Source organism: Mustela erminea, chromosome X (assembly GCF_009829155.1).
Source record: "Mustela erminea isolate mMusErm1 chromosome X, mMusErm1.Pri, whole genome shotgun sequence".
Classification (NCBI taxonomy): Eukaryota; Metazoa; Chordata; class Mammalia; order Carnivora; family Mustelidae; genus Mustela; species Mustela erminea.
Window position 1 is genome coordinate 103204305 of NC_045635.1, and position 18982 is coordinate 103223286.

The 18982-nt window shown below is 36.3% G+C and overlaps 1 protein-coding gene across 7 annotated transcripts in view; it reads left to right on the forward strand.

Annotated features, from left to right (window-relative positions):
• Window positions 1-18982, forward strand: part of STAG2 (stromal antigen 2) — a 141181-nt gene that overhangs the window by 62950 nt on the left and 59249 nt on the right. For all 7 annotated transcript variants that reach the window (XM_032329452.1, XM_032329457.1, XM_032329458.1 and 4 more), the window contains 3 exons: window positions 2219-2383; window positions 12235-12331; window positions 16258-16334. In XM_032329452.1, the coding sequence (XP_032185343.1) occupies window positions 2219-2383; window positions 12235-12331; window positions 16258-16334 (339 nt within the window). The remainder of the gene's footprint in view (window positions 1-2218; window positions 2384-12234; window positions 12332-16257; window positions 16335-18982) is intronic.

An 18982-nucleotide genomic window follows, 5' to 3' on the forward strand; every position in this document is an offset into this window, starting at 1 on the left:
CACTGAGCAGGGAGTCCCATGTGGAGCTTTATCCCAGAACCTGAGATCAGGACCAGAGCCAGAGGCAGAGGCTTAGCCACTGAGCCACCCAGGTACCCCCCACCTCAATCCCCCAACCCCATAGTCTTGCTTTAGAGATATTTTTTCATCTACAAGATTGTGCCCAGGTTAGCATGTTTACTTCTTGTACTTCCCTGTATTACCATTCCTTGCACATTGTTTTTTTTTTCCTAGCATAGCATATCCACTGAGCCATTTTAATTGTACTAGTTTTCCATACCAATGGGGAATATTGAAGCGTATGATAGGTAAATTGAAAATATATAATTCCATTTAATTAACACTAACATTTTCTACTTTTCTGGTGTACTGTCTGTAGTTGATCTTTTCTTTCACCCTTATCTCTGAAATTACTTTTACTGGGGACAATAACCTTTCATTCTGCAATTAGGAATTAATGACTTAGGTTCACAAAGACTGACTCTCCTTAACAAAAGAATGTAAATTAACAAGTAATACATTTCAGTTGTTAGGAAGGAGTTTGAGGTAGTTGTTAAGAGTAGGGTGGTTTTGGGGAGCGCCTGGGTGGCTCAGTGGGTTAAGCCGCTGCCTTCGGCTCAGGTCATGATCTCAGGGTCCCGGGATCGAGTCCCACATCGGGCTCTCTGCTCAGCAGGGAGCCTGCTTCCTCCTCTCTCTGCCTGCCTCTCTGCCTACTTGTGATCTCTCTCTGTCAAATAAATAAATAAAATCTTTAAAAAAAAAAAAGAGTAGGGTGGTTTTGGACTCTTGAGGAAGGAGGAAGGATCCTCTGTGGAACAAAGTATACAAACATACAGGCTGTCAGTAGAAATAAGTGTGTAGACCTGGCGGTAGATGAGGGGTATGCAAACTATGGCCTGTTTCTGTAGTGTTCATGATCTAAGAATTTTTTTTTAAAATTTTTAAAGACTTGTAAAAATAAAGAATACGTGACAGATCTCTGTCAAATAAATAAAATCTTAAAAAATATCTTTACATATTACAATAGATGATTTCTACATCTCTTTTCAACCTCCGCATTTCTGTGATTTAGAGCAAGGATCAGCAAACTTTCTGTAAAATACCACACAGTAAATATTTCAGACTTTGCAGGCCACCATATTCCATCTCTGTCACATATTCTTCTTTTTTTTTTTTAGGATTTTTGTTTTACTTATTTGACAGAGGGAGATCACAAGTAGGCAGGGAGACAGGCAGAGAGAGGAGGAAGCAGGCTCCCCACCAAGCAGAAAGCCCAGTGCGGGGCTCGATCCCAGGACCCTGGGATCATGACCTGTGCCAAAGGCAGAGGCTTTAACCCACTGAGCCACCCAGATGCCCCTAATCTGTAAAGATGTAATACAACTTTGACATTTTAGAAATGAGGATTCTGAGTTAGGGAATGACTTGCTTTTCTATAACAAGTTAAAAGGCCGTGGGAAGTATTTTATAACTGAGGCGTGTAGGCAGCCTTTTCGCTGATTATGAAGTCCCCACTCCTCAGTACTGACAACTCCCTTATAAAGGGGCTTCATTTCCATAGTGTTCATTAACAAATTTTCTTGATAAATAAGTGTTGAGTTACACTAGTTGTACAGAGGAACATGATTTTTTAAATTTGAATTCTCCTTCGTTTATTCGGAATATGAGTGAGGTTGATACACATATTCATACTTTTTAGAATTCCTTTATCAGTGCACTGCAATAATTTATAAGACTAATAGTAGTTAAAATTTAGAAATTTGAACTAAGTACGAGTTACTTATTTGAGAAAGTGTTTTGTTATTCTTGCTGCCCACTGCAGTCTGCCCCTTAAAGCAGCAACCCTATGAGTAGGCACAGTTTTATCCTCACTTTACAGATTAGATACTCTGAAGCACAGTATGGTTAAGTCACTTGCCCAACATCACTCCGGTAATAGGAGTAAAACTTTGGACCCGTGCAGTCTGTCAGTCTGCAGAGGCTGTGCTCCTTACTACAGTGTCATGTGAGGTGTCTGGTACTGTAAATGAAAAAGTTGATGCCACAAAGAAGCTGTCTCAACCGTATCATTTTATTATGACATGTATGGCACTCCTCTTTAGGTCAGGTTTAGGCACGTTATAATTACGTACCTTTTTAACTGCTTTCTGCTGTAGCTTTATTTTCAATTTTCAAGGATAATGATATAACTTAATTAACTTGTATTTTTATGCAGACTTGTAAAAAAGGCAAAAAGGGCCCAGGAGAAAAGGGCAAAGGTGGAAATGGTGGAGGAAAACCTCCTTCTGGTCCAAACCGAATGAATGGTCATCACCAACAGAATGGAGTGGAAAACATGATGTTGTTTGAAGTTGTTAAAATGGGCAAGAGTGCTATGCAGGTAATGTTTATTATGTTCTTCCCAGTTCATTTGTTCATTTTAAACTTCAGTGAGTTATATAAAATCCCTGAGTTTTCTAATTGCACTAAAAGAAACTGACACTTGCTTATTAGAAAAAAGCAACAAAGTCATCGGAAAACTAGGAATCTGTCTATTCAGACATAAGACCTTTAAGCTGTGTCTTGAGTCATTTTCTGCTGCATTATTTTCTTTTAATAGCATATAATAAAAAATTATTTGCTAAACAAATATGCTGATGTAAACTGTGAGGTTTCAGTTTCCCCTGAATTTATTTGGCTGCCATTAAAATATGAAGTCCTATGCCCATATAGAATTCTTGGTTGAGTGATCTAATATAATCACTCTCCACTTTAGTGAATTGAATTATGTTGATCACTGTTGTCTATTACAAAGTTTATTACTTGTGCTGTTTCTTAGCAGAAGAGTAAAAAGTGAGAGTCATAGCCATGTCAAATCATCCTAATTTTATTCCTTCTGTATAATTTTATGACAATAGAAGCATTTAGGTTTTACAGTGGAGACTAAACCCATATGGTTTTAAAGAAATTGAATAAACACTATGCTCAAAGAATATACATGCTTACTAAAGTTATTTTTTACTGTATAAAAGCCATAGGGAATATTTTTTAGGGAATTAATTTCAATTAATTAAATGATTTATGGAGAACTAGCCATTTACGAGAGAGTAACAAATGCAAATCTTGTTTATAAATATGGACTTAACTGATATGTATGGCTTTGTAGATAAATTTTTAAGTATCAGTTGGGAATGAGAAGCCACATTTTTACATGTAAAATAAAAATTGTTTGTTGTTTTGAGCTATCACCAGTTGTACAGAGGATTGTGACTTTTAAAATTTGAATTTGGGGATGCCTGGGTGGCTCAGTTGTTAAGCAACTGCCTTCAGCTCAGGTCATGATCCCAGGGCCCTGAGATTGAGCATCAGGCTCTTTGCTCAGCAGGGAGCCTGCTTCTCCCTCTCCTACTCCCCATGCTTGTGTTCCCTCTCAGCTGTCTCTGTCAAATAAATAAAATCTTTAAAAATAATAAATAAAATTTGAATTTGCCTTAATTTAGTCATACATGGTTTGCCTTTTATATAGTTGTGATGAAGGTATAGATTTTATTTATTTTATGTTTTAAATTATTATTTCATATATACATTCAATATTTTTAAAAATAATGTCCTATTATATTATAGTGATATGGTTTATTTAGTCATTCCCTAATTTAGAAAGTTGTCCCCTTCTCTCTGATTGCCATTTTGGGTAAACTTCATCAAAGGAATAAATTGTCTCCGTTACGTTATATATACCATTTCATTACTTTCCTTTTTATATTATACTTTTTCTCTACAATATTTTAAGCTGTTAAATGCATTAATCTTTTTTGGGTATCTTTCATTTTTGTTAACATCAGAAATCTCAACTTATATCCACAGCTAATTAGGCTGTTCTATTTTTGTCTAGTCTATAGGGTTTTTGTTTAACTTTTCTGTTCATCAAAAATTTTTAATAGAAAATGTGAGGATTTAGCTTTATATTCAGTTGTTTTGTTAGTGGTATCTCAGTGTTTAAAGAATGAACTTTTTCCTTATTTTTATGTTGATTATGGTTTGCATATATTAAGATTGTACCTCTGTGTTAACTTGTTTTTTCTGTTTCACCCTTAAAAGTGAAATGTGCACAGTATCTTTCCACTGATTTCCCTGAATGGACTCTTAACCTCCAGTTTGTTTTGTGTACTCCCACTTGTGTTATCTTGGTAATAGGAAATTTGATCAAGGAAGTCTCCTGTTTACAAGCTTCTAACAGTTCTTCCTTATCTAAAAGTTCCAGCCCAGATTTTTTTTATGATGTGCTTCCTATTCCCCAGCCACTGTACATACTCTGCCTCCACCCTACTCTCCACAACCCCCCCACCTTTCTTTTTGTTTTTCCCTTTGCCTGGAATACTCTTCATGTAAGATTAACTTAAATCACATGTCACTCTGAGAAGCATTCTTGGGCTCTGTCTCTTTCTCCCCTTGAATATATTTTTTACTCTTCTCTTTCCATTATAGCACTTAATATATTTTATTATAGGTGTGCATATGTCTGAATTTGCTTCTAGATCATTAATTTCTTGATCAAGGACTGTATATTATTCATTTTTTTAATCCCAGGATATACTTATTTCAGTAATTAGAGGTGAGGATAAGTATCAGACTGGCTGTTGGTTTTAAAATAGTTATTATATATTAAGAAAGGAGGGATCTGGGACACTTGGGTGGCTCAGTAGGTTAAGTGTCTGCCTTCGGCTCCTGCTGTTGAGTCCCTCTTGGGGCTCCCTGCTCAGCGGGGAGCCTGCTTCCCCCTTTCTCTCTGCCTGCCTATCTGCTTCTCCCTATCCCTGCCTTTCCCTCTGCATGCTACCCTTCCAGCATGCACTTGTGTGCTTTCTCTTTCTCTCCCTGACAAATAAGGAAATCTTTTTAAAAGATTGGTCTTCAAAGGGTGCCTGGGTAGCTCAGTGAGTTAAGCCACTGCCTTTGGCTCAGGTCCTGATCTCAGGGTCCTGGGATTGAGCCCCGCATCAGGCTCTCTGCTCAGCGGGGAGCCTGCTTCCCTCTCTCTCTCTCTCTGCCTGCCTCTTTGCCTACTTGTGATCTCTCTTTGTCAAATAAATAAATAAAATCTTCAAAAAAAAATCTGTCTTTTAAAAAAAAGGGATCATGCATGCATATGCCCCTAGTTCTATTAGATAATATATATTGAATTTTATTGGATAAATTCTTAGCATACTGCTTGATGATTAAAATTTTAAAGTGTTATATTGCATTATTTTTATTACAGCAGCCTTGTATTCCCAGTACGAAGTCTATTTGATCTTTTTGAATAAGTTTTTAATATGATGTGGTGATCTTTTTTGTAAGATTTCATTAAGTATTTTTATATCTTTATTGTTGAAATAGCCCTTCTTCCAGTCGTCTATTGCTGTATAACAAATCACTCCAAAGTTAGTGATGTAAAGGAACAGCCATTTTACTAGGCTTAATGATTCTCTTGGTCTAGAATTCAGGCAGAAATAAATAGGGATGAAATGGTCTGTGCTCCCATCCATGATGGTTTGTGCCTTAACCTGAGATACTTTTAATGCTCAGAGGTTACATAAACAGGTAAGGACTGTACTTCCCTGGAGGCTTCTTTATTCATTTTTGGTGCCTAATCTGGAGTGACTTGAAGGCTGGGCACTGCTGGAACTATTACCTGGAATACCTACAAATGGTTTTTGCATGTGGTTTGGGTTTCCTACAGTATGGCTTCTGGGTTTGGAGAGTGTCTTGAGCAGAGATCTGATTCTGTGTGCTAGAAGAACCAAGTACAGAAGTGGAATGGTGGTCAATGACTTAATCTTGGAAGCATCATTTTTATTGCCTTCAGTCCTAGAAAAGGGAATGTAGACCCCACTTATTGAAGAGCAGTGTCAAACATTTTGGGCCACGTTTTAAAACTCTCACAGTCCCATAATACATTCTTTTGATATTTATTACCTGTATGATATTTGGGAATAATCTTAAGTTTACATACATAAGCTATTGTCAAATATAGAAAAGGACTGAAATCTAGAAATTAGGTAAAATTTTAGATCTCCAGTCAATCTCTTTGAGCTAGGTAATTCTTAGATAATATATCCTTTTTCTTTTCTTTAATTTGTAATGATACCACCATTTCTGTACATCAGATTGCACACATAATCCATTTAGTTTATACCCAGGTTTTGTATTTATTTGTATATAACTTAAACATTTTTCCCTCCTGATGCTTTTTTTTTTTTAAAAAGATGTATTTATTTTATTAGAGCTAGAAAGTGTGCATGTGTGTGCAAGAATGGGGGGAGAGGCAGAGGAAAAGAATATCAAGTAGACTTCCTGCTGAGTGTGGAGCGCAGTTTGGCTCCATCTCAGGACCTGGAGATCATGACCTGAACTGCGATCAAAGAGTGGGATGCTCAATGAACTGAGCTTACCCAGGTTCCCCTGTCATCCTAATTTTTAAAACTTGGTTTATTTAAAAATAGTTTTCATCTGCTGTTTGGTTTCCTCTCCTATCCCCCAAAGAATAACGTGCTGCTGTTTATTTTTTTAGCTCTGTCCTATTAAAAAAAAAAATACTCTGTTGAAACATACTTCACATACTACACAATTTTAAAATGTTTTTTTAAAATGTAAATTCAGTTGTGTTTAGTATATTCATAGAGTTGTGTAGCCAACACCACAGTCTAATTTTAAAATATTTTTCAGTACCCCGGAAGGAAACTTTGTGCCTGTTAGTCAGTTACTTTCTCTTTGCCTGTCCCAGGTCTAGGCTACCACTAACGTAGTTTTTATAAATTTGCCTATTCTGGACATTTCATATATATGATTCATTCAATATGTGGTCCTTTATCAGTGGTTTCTTTGACTTAGCATGTTTTCAAGGTTCATCCATATTATGGTATGTATTATAATCTCATTCTTTTTTATTGCCAAATAATACTCCATTTTGTTTATCCGTTCATCTTTTGATGCATATTTGCTTTGGTTCTACTTTTTGGCTATTGTGAGTAATGCTATTACAGGTATTCTTGTACAAGTTTTTTTTTTTTTAATTTTTTGTGTATGTCTTCATTTCTCCTGGGTATTATATATCTAGGAGTTGAGTTGTAGGATCATATGGTAACTGCTTAACCTTTTTTGTTTCATTTATTTTTTTAAAGATTTTATTTATTTATTCGACAGAGAGAGAGCGAGAGAGGGGATACAAGCCAGGGGAGTGGGAGAGGGAGAAGCAGGCTTCCCGCCGAGCAGGGAGCCCAATGTGGGGCTTGATCTGGGGCTTGATCCAAGGATCATGGGATCCTGAGCCGGAGGCAGACACTGAATGACTGAGCCACCCAGGGGGCCCCAAACCTTTTTTATTTTTTTTAAAGATTTTATTTATTTACTTGAGAGGGAGAGAGCACAGACGGGGTGTGGGGGCAGCAGAGAGAGAGGGAGAAGCAGGCTCCCCAGTAAGCAGGGAGCCCAGTGTGGGGCTCAATCCCAGGATCATAACCTGAGCTGAAGGTAGATGTTTAATGGGCTGAGCTACTCAGGTTTCCCAAGTGGTATCTTACTATTTTATTTTTGATTTCCATTTCCTTGGTGGCCAGTTTTGAGCATCTTTTGATGAGCTAATGGCTATTGGTATGTCTTCTATAAAGAGCTATATTTAGAATCTTTGTCTATATTATTAATTAGATTACTTGACTTTTAAAAATTACTGAATTGCTCTTAAAAAAATTACTGAATTGCTCTTAAGTCCCTTTCCTTAAACTTCATGAGTCTGGGTGGCTCAGTGGGTTAAGCCTCTGCCTTCGGTCAGGTCATGATCTCAGGGTCCTGGGATCGAGCCTCACATCGGGCTCTCTGCTCAGCAGGGAGCCTGCTTCCTCCTCTCTCTGCCTGCTCTCTGCCTTCTTGTGATCTCTGTCAAATAAATAAATAAAAATATTTTTATAAAATCATTAAATTGCAAGAGTTCTTGATGTAGGCATACCTCAGGGGTCCTGCGAGTTGGATTTTAGACCACTTCACTAAAGCAGATAACACAATAAAGCAAGTCAGATGAATTTTTTTGGTATCCCAATTCCTATAAAAGTTATGTTTATATTGTAGTCTGTTAAGTTTGCAACAGCATTATGTGTGAACTGTATATACCTTAAAAAATACTTTATTGCTAAAAAATATTAATTATCTGAGCTTACAGTGAGTTGTATAATCTTTTTTCTGGTAGAGGATCTTGCCTCAGTGTTGATGGCTGCCGACTGATTGAGGTGGTGTTTGCTGAAGGTTTGGGTGGCAATGGCAATTTCTTAGAATAAGACGACAATGAACTTTGCCGCAGTGATAGATACCTTTTCACAGTTGGTTTCTTTGTAGTATGAGATACTGTTTGATAGCATTTTACCCACATTAGAACTTCTTTAAAAATTGAAGTCAGTCTTCTCTAACTCTCCTGCTATTTTATCATCCAAGTTGATGTAATATTCTAAATCCTTTGATGTCATTTCAACAATCTTCACAGCATCTTCACCTGGAGTAGATTTCTCCTCAAGATATCACTTTCTTTGATCATCCATAAGAAGTAGTTCCTCATCTGTTAAAACTTTTATCATGAGATTTCAGCAGTTCAGTCACATCTTTAGGCTGCATTTCTTTTTTTTTAAAGATTCTGTTTATTTATTTGACAGAGAGAGCACAAGCAGGGGGAGCTGCAGGCAGAGGGAGAGGGAGAAGCAGGCTCTCCGCTGAGCAGAAAGCCCGACGTGGGGCTCCATCCCAGGACCCTGGGATCATGACCCAAGCTGAAGGCAGACGCTTAACCGACTGAGCCTCCCAGGTGCCCCTAGGCTCCATTTATAATTGTAGTTCTTATGCTATTTTCTACCACATCTGCAGTGAAATTTTTACCACATCCATTGAAAGTCATGAAGCCCTCAAAGTCATCTATTAGAGTTACAATCAGCTTCTTTTAAAGTCCTGTTAATGTTGATAGTTTGACTTCTTCCCATGGATCATGAGTGTTCTAAATGGAATCTAGAATGATGAATCATTTTCAGTTGATTTTGCCCATAGCCATCAGAGGAGTCACCACGTAAGGCTATGTATATAGCCTTGTGAAAATGTATTTCTTAAATAAGAAGAATTGAAAGTTGAAATTACTCCTTTAACCATGGGCTTCAGAATGGATTTTTTTGTTAGTAGGCATGAAAACAACATGAATGTCATTGTACATCTCCATCAGAGCTCTTGAGTGACCAGGTGCATTGTCAGTAACAGTAATATTTTGAAAGGAATCTTTTTCTTCTGAGTAGTGGGTTTTGGAAGTGGGCTTTAAATATTCAGTAAACCATGTTGTAAACAGGCTATTATCCAGTCTTTGTTGTTTGATTTGTAGAGCGTAGGCAGAGTAGATTCAGCATAATTCTTAAGGGCCCTAGGATTTTTGTAATGGTAAATGAGCCCTGACTTCAGTTTAAAGTAATCAGTTGCATTAAGTCCTTGACAAGAGAGTCAGTCTGTTCTTTGAAGCGTTGGAAGACAGGAATTGACTTCCCCCAGCTATCAAAGTCATAGCATCTACTTCCAGTATAAGCCTATTTTGTCTACATTGAAAATTTGTTGTTGTGTAGCCACTCTGGTTAATTATCTTAGCTAGTTTTCTGGATAACTTACTGCAGCTTCTACATCAGCATTTACTACTATTTCACTTTGTACTTTTTAAAAAATATTTTATTTATTTATTTGACAGACAGAGATTACAGGTAGGCGGAGAGGCAGGCAGAGAGCGGGGAAGCAGGCTCCCTGTGGAGCAGAGAGCCCAATGTGGGGCTTGATCCCAGGACCTGGGATCATGATCTGAGCCGAAGGCAGAAGCTTGAAACCACTGAGCCACCTGTGCGCCCTCACTTTGCACTTTGATATAAAGGAGACTCCTTTCTTTAAACTTCATGAACCAACTTCTGCTAGCTTCAAGTTTTCCTTCTGCATTTTTCTTCACCTCTCCCAGCCTTCAAAGAATTGAAAAGTTGGGAGCCTTGTTCCGGATTAGGCTTTGACTTAAGGCTGTGTTGTGGCTGGTTTGATTCTTTCATTCATATCTCTAAAACATTGTCCACATAGCATAAGGCTGTTTCACTTCATTGTCATCACGTGTTCACTGAACAACACTTTATTTTCTGCAAGAATTTCTCCTTTGCATTTATAACTTGGCTGTTTGGCTCAAGAGGCTTATCTTTTGGCCTGTCTTGGCTTTCCACATGCCTTCCTCGGTAAGCATAATCATTTTCTAGCTTTTGATTTAAAGTGAGAGATATGCAGCTCTTCCTTTCACTTAAACACTTGGAGCTCATTGTGGGGTTATTAATTGGCCTAATTTTAATACTGTTATCTGTTAATCTGTTAATACTGTTTCCTGTTAATCTCAGGGAATAGGGCGGTCTGAGGAGAGGGAGAGATGGGGGAATCAGAACACGCACAACATTTATTAAGTTTGCTGTCTTATATGGGTACGATTCATGGTGCCCCAAAACAACTACAATAGTGACATCAAAGATCTCTGATCCCGGATTACCATTAATAAATACAATGAAAGAGTTTAAAATGTTGAGAGAATTGCCAAATGTGACAGAGACACATGGTGAGCACCTGCTGCTAAAAAATGGCTCTGATTGACTTGCTTGATACAGGGTTGCCACAAACCTTTGGCTTGTAATACACACACACACACACACACACACACACTCTCTCTCTCTCTCTCTCTCTCTCTCTCTCTCTGTCTCCCTCTCGCACTGTGAAGCCCAGCGAAGTGCAGTAAACCGAGATATGCCTTTATATTTTGAGTACCAGTGCCTTATCAGATATATGCATATATTTTCTCCTAATCTGTGGGTTGCTTCTCTCATCTTTGATGGAGTCTTTTGAAACAAAACTTTTATGATTAAATGAAATTCATTTTTTCTTTTGTCTTATGCTTTTAGTCTAATATCTAAGAGTACTTTGCTTAACATACGGTTATGAAGACTTACGTGTTTTATAGTTTAAGCTGTTAGATTTTAGTTTCTCATCCATTATAAGTATTATTTATGGTATGAGACAGGGTCCAACTTCAGTCTTTTTTTTTAATTTTTAAAAAGATTTCGTTATTTGAGAGAGATAATGAGCAGGGGAAGGGGCAGAGGGAGAGGGTGAGAGAGAATCTTTAGCAGGTTCCACGCTCAGTGTGGAGCCCCATGTGGGGCTTGATTTCAAAACCCTGATGAGATCATAACCTGAGCTCAAGTTGAGTCAGACACTTAACTGACCTATTGAACCATCCAGGCACTCCCAACTTCATTCTTTTGCATGCATATATAGCCAGTTGTCCCAGCACCATTTGTTGAAAAGACTAGTCTTTCTTCATTGAATTGTCTTGGCCTCCTTGTCAAAAATCAAGTAACCATAAATATGAGAGTTTATTTTTGATTTGCATTTTTATTACATTTATCTATACTTTTGTCCTTAAGCCAAAGTCTTGAGTACTGTAGCTTCTAGTAAGTTTTGAAATAATGAAATGTGAGTCTTCCAACTTTGTGCTTCTTTTTCAGGATAGTTTTGACTATTCTAGATCTCTTGCATTACCATAAGGATTTTAGGATCAGCTTTCCAGTTTCTACTAAGAAGCCAGCTGGGTTTTTAATAGGGATTGCATTGACTCTGTATATCTGTTTGGAGAGTTATTGTCTACAGATTGATGAACTGTCCTACTTAACTGTGTTTATTTAGCCATTAATTTACTTTTGTTATTAACATGGGACCAATAGTGTTCACTGTTGAAAAAAATTTGGTTCTGCATTTTCTTATTGACAGAGGCATTTATATCTTTTTAGAAAGATTTTTGTTCTCATTCCATTGCAGTGTTAATATTTAAGTGTTATTTGTATTTAGTACACTATTTTAGTCCAAAAGAAATATGGGTGTGATTTTTAACATTTTCTAGGATATCCTTAATGTCACTAAGAAATAAGTACACTTTATAGAGTTGGGTCCCATAGTTAGTTTTTAGATTCCTTTTAATACAAAATAAACAGAAGACTGATCATCATTATGTGTTATCAGGTGATTATTTTACTGAATTTAGTTTTCTTTTATTGTTAAAATTTAACTTTAAATTTTAGAATACAAGTATATGTATATTAATTTGAAGAAATGTGATACTACTTAATATTGAAATTTAATGACTTTAATCAGACTTAATTCTTATGTTTTTTTTTTCCTTCTCTGCTGTAGTCGGTGGTAGATGATTGGATAGAATCATACAAGCATGACCGAGATATAGCACTTCTTGACCTCATCAACTTTTTTATTCAGTGTTCAGGCTGTAAAGGTAAGATACATTTATTTTGGAAGCAGAATGTTCTGAAATGGTCTCTTTTTATTCCACCTAAATATATATTAGCACTTTACATGGAAAATAATGCCAAGGTATGGTATTGTTTGCATTATAATCATATAGAATGTATAAGGAAAAAGGAGCAAAGAACAAAGAAAGAAACTCTGTTGAGACAATTGTGTATTCATGTGTAAAAATTAACCAAAAGCTTCGCAATTTGTAACGTCTGTTACTTTTATTAGATATATTTACCACTTTTAGCATCTGGTTTTAGGACCAAAGAAATGGATTAAAATGGGAGAAGGAAGATAACGAAGAGGTACAAGTTCAAGTGGCAGGGAATTGTAAAGTGTAGGGAGTTTAAAAGTGCCATGAATGACAATAACTAAGTAAGTAGGTAGGTAAGTAACTAAGTTAAGAAAGGTATTGGTGAAATTTCTAGTTTTTTTCTTAAAAAGTAGAGAAGTTTTGGAGTGGGGTCTTACTGGAAATGTTTTCACTTTTTATTTAAAAAGATTTTGAAGTATGAGAGGGGAAAATATACAGTAGTGTCTTCCCTGGGGCAAAAATATTTAGTGCCGACATTGAGCAGGGGGACACAATTAGGTAAGTTGGGGTGGTGTCATACATCTTGTTCTCAATTAGTAAATGATTCAGACAAAATCATGGACAAGTTTTGATCTATTTTGTTTCTCCCTAATACTTGGTCCATCCTTGAAATTTAAGAAGATGTCCAGGAAAATAAATGCTAGAAAGTTTCCCAAGAGTATTACATTTTTTTAGTGAAAGTGGCACCAAAAACATGTACATCAGAAGTCAGAAGGAGGGCAGTTTGCTTAAAAATAGATCTCAGAAGTTAAGATGGTAAAGAATGAGTTAAATCTGTAAAAAGAATCCCAGGAAGCAATTTATTTATGTCTACTGCTTTGTTTCTACAGTAATACTTCAGAAATAATGTTATTGGAATTGTAAAACAAGTAACATTTTTAAAAAGTTTTTAATTTTTTTAACTTTGATTCAGTGACATTTTATTGAAAATAAATTGAGTTACATTCTTTCCACATAACTTTTTCTCTCGGGTAGTATAGGATTAAAATCCTAACTCTTAAAATTATACTGCTCAGTGTAAGATATAGATAATCTGACTGTATATAAAGATTTTCTTTCAGTTTGGTTTTTAAAATTTTATTTTGATTCCAGTGTAGTTAACATACAGTGATATATTAGTTTCAGGTGTACAATATCATGATTTAGCAATTCCATATAAACAATATTTTATGAACTGATGCATTTTATTCGAGGTTGATCACAACATTCATTGCAGCATGCATACTAGATATTATGTATGAGGCCTGATAGAGAAATATATTAACTTCTTGAGTCTGATCTGCGTAATGCCATTAACATGGTTAGTTTTGAGAAAAAAAAATTTTTTTAAAACTTTTTAGAGAATTTAAAACCTTGGAGTACAGAGAATTGCCTAATTTGACTTCTTAGCCATAGGTAGCTGCAAATCAATATAGAAAATTTGACTCTGCTCAAAAGAAATGTAGTAATGACAGTATGGTGAATCAGATTAACACTTTGAAAAAAAAGGATATACTGGTATTATTTTTATTTTTTCTGTGTCCAGTCTATCTTTCTGGGGTAGAAGGAATCAGGTACCTATTTGTTGTATTGTGTAATCAAGGACCCTGTCCTTTCTGTTCAGATTCTGTGAAGGTAGGTTGATTGCCGAACAACTGAACAGGTGCCAGAAATAACTCGATGAGCTGAAATTCTGACTTCTATCTTCAGTCTTCTTGTTCATACTGTAGTTTGGTCAGTTTTAGTTTCCTAGTTGGGCTTCTGAATTGTAATTTTAAAACAAGGCTATAGTCAGAACATTTTCCCTTTGTCAGATTGTTTCCTTTTCTGGCACCATTTTGTTTTGTGAATCAGGAGCTTGCCAACTGAACCTTCGGATGTACTTTGTCATATATTGGGTTGTCCGGATTTTTAAAATTGAAAGTGTTGGAAACTTAAATTATCAGGTAGATTTAAACACTGTCATAATGTTTATTTTAGAATCAAGAAAACTCCATAAAGGAGAATTTATCATCTAATCAAAGTTAAGGTCATTAAGTACTTTCAAAACTACTTAGAATTATTTTGATTGAATTCTTTTAGAAACATCTCTATATGTGCTGTACTTTAGGCTTTTTCTTTTGGGCTCAGGATTGTCATTGCGAGCATCAGTTATTTTACTGTATTTTTGTCTTCAGCAGCTATTGAGGTGTGGAGGGATGTTTGACTATACATTGAATGGTTCCAGACTGCTTTGTGGTTGCTCAATCTGTGACCATTGTTTCTTTATTCTTTCCTGGTCATCTGCCACTTTTCATTTTGCCAGTTTTTAGCAGTCTCTCTTCATGTCTGCTATAATTTCAAGGCATGGGGCTCACATGTGATGTCTTAATGGCACCTTCACACCTGCCCCAGGAGTTACATGCATGGAATTTGTGACAGCTGTTTTTTTTTTTCCTGCTTATTTTTGGGTTTCTGGGTGTTAAATGGTCTGAGATGAGAGAGGAGCTTTAGAAATAGGACAGTTGTCAAAGTGTATGCAGTATGTTTGCTTTGCGATTTACTGCTATATACATATTTATTTTGTAGAAATTGTTTCAGGGATTGAGTAACTTGTTCTTCTATAGCTTTGCCAACTTTATAACACCTGGGTGTAAAGTACAGGAAGGTTCAGAAGATATATCCGTGGCTTGATTAAAATTAACCCTTCAAAAGGTTTTTGAGAATGCTGCTTCTTTAGCAAGAGAAATGGTGCCTTCTTCCAGATTTGTTAATATCTTAAAATAATCATGTAGTTCTTTAATGTTGTGGTAAGGGAAGACTCTTCACAGCACCACTAGAAGTTGATCTTACTTGGGGGTGGCATCATGATGTAGATGAATAATCTCAGACAAGGTATTTAACTAATCTTTGCTTTAGCTTTTATTTCCTCATCAGTAAAGCCAGGATTATAGAACCTGCCTCATATTTATGGTATTCATAGTAGTAATATGACTGGCAAGGAATAAGTAATCCAGCAATAGAAATCCAGCTTTGAGCATCCAGTTTCTACATTTGTTCTTTTTAAAATAATCAGATACTCTATCAGTGGAAATTCACGCATATTTTTTCTTGTATTGTCTCATACTCATAATTTCTTCTAGAAATCCCTTTTCTGATATTTGATCTCTACCTGGCTTTTACTTCTTATAATGTGCATCCTTCTTCTTCCCCTTTCCCATCTTCCTTTGAAATTCTAAATATCCTTATCAGATTCTTTTTCTGTGAAACCACCTGACTTATGCTTATTTATTTATTTAGTTAGTTAGTTCTGACCCGTGGCCTTTATTGGCATTGTCACTCATTAGGGCTTTTCTTATGTACTATCTTTTATAGTTTTTATTTTTTCCTCCCTCCTTCCCTTCCTTCCTGTTTTTGTTGTTGTTTATTAAACCTCCAACTAGATTATGGATGAACGGAAACTACAACTTACTGTTTATGTTTATTTGAAGCCCTTTTAGAGGATGATTGGATGTAGTTGTCGTGTGTGTGTGTGTGTGTGTGTGTGTGTGTGTGTGTGTGTGTGTGTAGTAATGCTTAATAAAGAAACCTGACTAAAGTGAACCCTACCTATCACTCTTTTTTATCTTCAGGTTTATCCTTAAAGTTTTAATTGTTATCCTGGGTGCTGCCTAACCCTTGATAACGTGTATTATATTAAAAGGGACTAAGCCAGTATACATATTGTAGGCAAGAGTCGATTAAGTCAGGTAGGAATGTGATGGAGACTAACAGTGTAAGAGACTGACTTAGAAATTCTCTTTCTTTTATTCATTCTACAATGTATATTAACTTCTTACACTTGCAAATTTCAGGAGTTGTCACAGCAGAAATGTTTAGACATATGCAGAACTCTGAAATAATTCGAAAAATGACTGAAGAGTTTGATGAGGTAACTTATTACCCTAATATTTTGATAATTTTATGCATGTTGATCTTGAAATAACCTAAAAGTATTCTTAAATTCTGTGTTTGAGTGTTAATGGTAAACAGCTTTGGCATCACATTGAATCAAATGATGAGGAGTGACCTTGGGCAAGTTGTTGTCTTAGCATTGGCTTTATCATCTGTGAATAATACTCTTGGCTAAAAATACTTCGTTCATAAGCCTGTTGTGGATTTAAATGAGTAATGTTTGAAAACCTTATTAGCATTTTACAGTGCCTGGTATGTAATAAGAACTTAATAAATGGTAGCTATTATTGTTACTGTCAGAAAATTAAAACTTCAGTAAAATTTAGTGCCTAAGAACATGTCTTGGAATATCGTCAAAGATAGATTTGGTCAATATTTGGGGAATCAGGTAGCTTAGGCAAAGGACTATAATGTTAAGCTTAGATGGCATGAGGGTTAGGGATGCTTACTGCCCCCTCCACGTGGTCTAAAATATGCATGTATCTTTGGCTTCCCACCCAGCCTTAATTACTCTAATAGCTTGCTTACTTTTCACTAGACGCTTTGCTGATAAACAGTGATTAACAAACATTTTGTATGTTATATATATTACATACTTATTCTTAGAATAAAGTAAGCTGGAAAAAAGAAAATGTTATTAAGAAAATCATAAGGAAGAGAAGATAAATTTATAGTACTGTAGGTACATTTATTGGAGAAAATCTGTATATAAGTGGACCTGTACTGTTCAAACTCCTGTTGTTTAATGGTCCACTCTCTACATGTTACTATTTAAAATCTCCTTTATGGGGGCTTCTGGCTGGCTCAGTTAGTAGAGCATGTGACTCTTGATCTGGGGTTGTGAGTTTGAGCCCCACATTGGGTGTAGATAGAGAATTACTTGAAAACAAAATCTTTAAAAAAGATATCTCCTTGGGGTGCCTGGGTGGCTCAGTGGGTTAAAGCCTCTGCCTTTGGTTTGGGTCATGATCCCGGGGTCCTGGGATCAAGCCCTGCATCAGGCTCTCTGCTCAGCGGGGAGCCTGCTTCCTCCTCTCTGTCTCTCTCCCTGCCTCCCTCTCTTCTCACTTGTGATCTCTGTCTGTCAAATAAATTAAAATTAAAAAAAATCTCCTTTTTGTTCAAGTATGAGTAATAAAAACAATACAAAAAAATGGTAGCTTAGACTTGAGTGAATCCGTTATCACAGTGATGCCTTTGAAGTATTGTTACTAATAAAGACATTTATATTTACTATAATCTGAGCTCCTTCAGGGCAGAGATTTTTGTTTGTTCACAACTGCATTCTAGCAGCAGCAGCTTTACTCTTCAAAACTTGTCACTGTGAATTTTCAAGTAGAAACTCTTGTCCCATTTGAGTTTTACTTTATCATTTTTTCTTACTTGCTCTGATGAAGGAGGCTTCAGTGATCATTCTAAAAGATAGACAAGAGTTGTTTAAAAGGCTTTGATGAGCATTAAGTGCTATTAATCAGTCACAAGTACTTGAGGGGTAATTACGAGTAATGGTATTACAGTAGTCTCCCCCCCCCCCCCCCAATCCTCGGGGGATACATTCCAAGATCTCCAGTGGATGATTAGAACTACAAATAGTAGTAAACCCTATATATTCTGTTTTTTTTTCTGTGTATACGTAACCCGTGATAACATTTGATTTATAAATTAGACATAGTAAGAGATTAACAACAATAATAAAACTGAACAATTAAATACTATACTGTAAAAAATTATGTGAATGTAATTTCTTTCAAAATATCTTCTGTTCTCACCCTTGTGATGATGTGAGATGATAAAATACCTGCATGATGAGATGAAGTGAGGTGAATGACATAGGCCTTGTGACATAGTTTTAGGCTACTACTGACCTTCTTCTGACAACACCTTAGAAGGAGGATCATCTGCTCTCAGATGGAGGTTGACCATGGGGACACTAGAATGTGGAAAGTGAAACTATGGATAAAGGGCAGCAGGGGGCAGGGAACATGACTGCTTTATTTACCTACTAATATTAAATGTTTTAGTGAGAACCTTCTTACCAAAAGGAAACAGCTATTTAAGAATCCTGAGATTTGATTTGAAATTGTAAGCAAACAAAGTTGCAGACAATTAAGATGATGCATTTCAGTGTAGTCACTAAAAGATTCAGAGAATATGGAAGAAATCCTTTTTGTAGAATATTAGGATCCTATTCACAAATAAGAAATAGTAGTTCAGCTTACATGTGGCATGACAAAATTTTTTTAAAAAAATTGCTCTAGGGCGCCTGGGTGGCTCAGTGGGTTAAGCTGCTGCCTTCGGCTTTGGTCATGATCTCAGGGTCCTGGGATTGAGTCCCGCATCGGGCTCTCTGCTCAGCAGGGAGCCTGCTTCCTTTCCTCTGTCTGCCTGCCTCTCTGCCTACTTGTGATCTCTCTCTGTCAAATAAATAAATAAAATCTTTTTAAAAAAATTGCTCTAATGACAAAATAATAGGGGTGCCTGGCTGGCTCAGTTGGTAGAGCATGTGATTCTCTCTCATGTCATGAGTTCAAGCCCCATAGTGGACACAGAGTTTATTTTATTTATTTATTTAGTTATTTAGTTTTAAAGATTTTATTTTTATTTATTTGAGAGAGAGAGACAGTG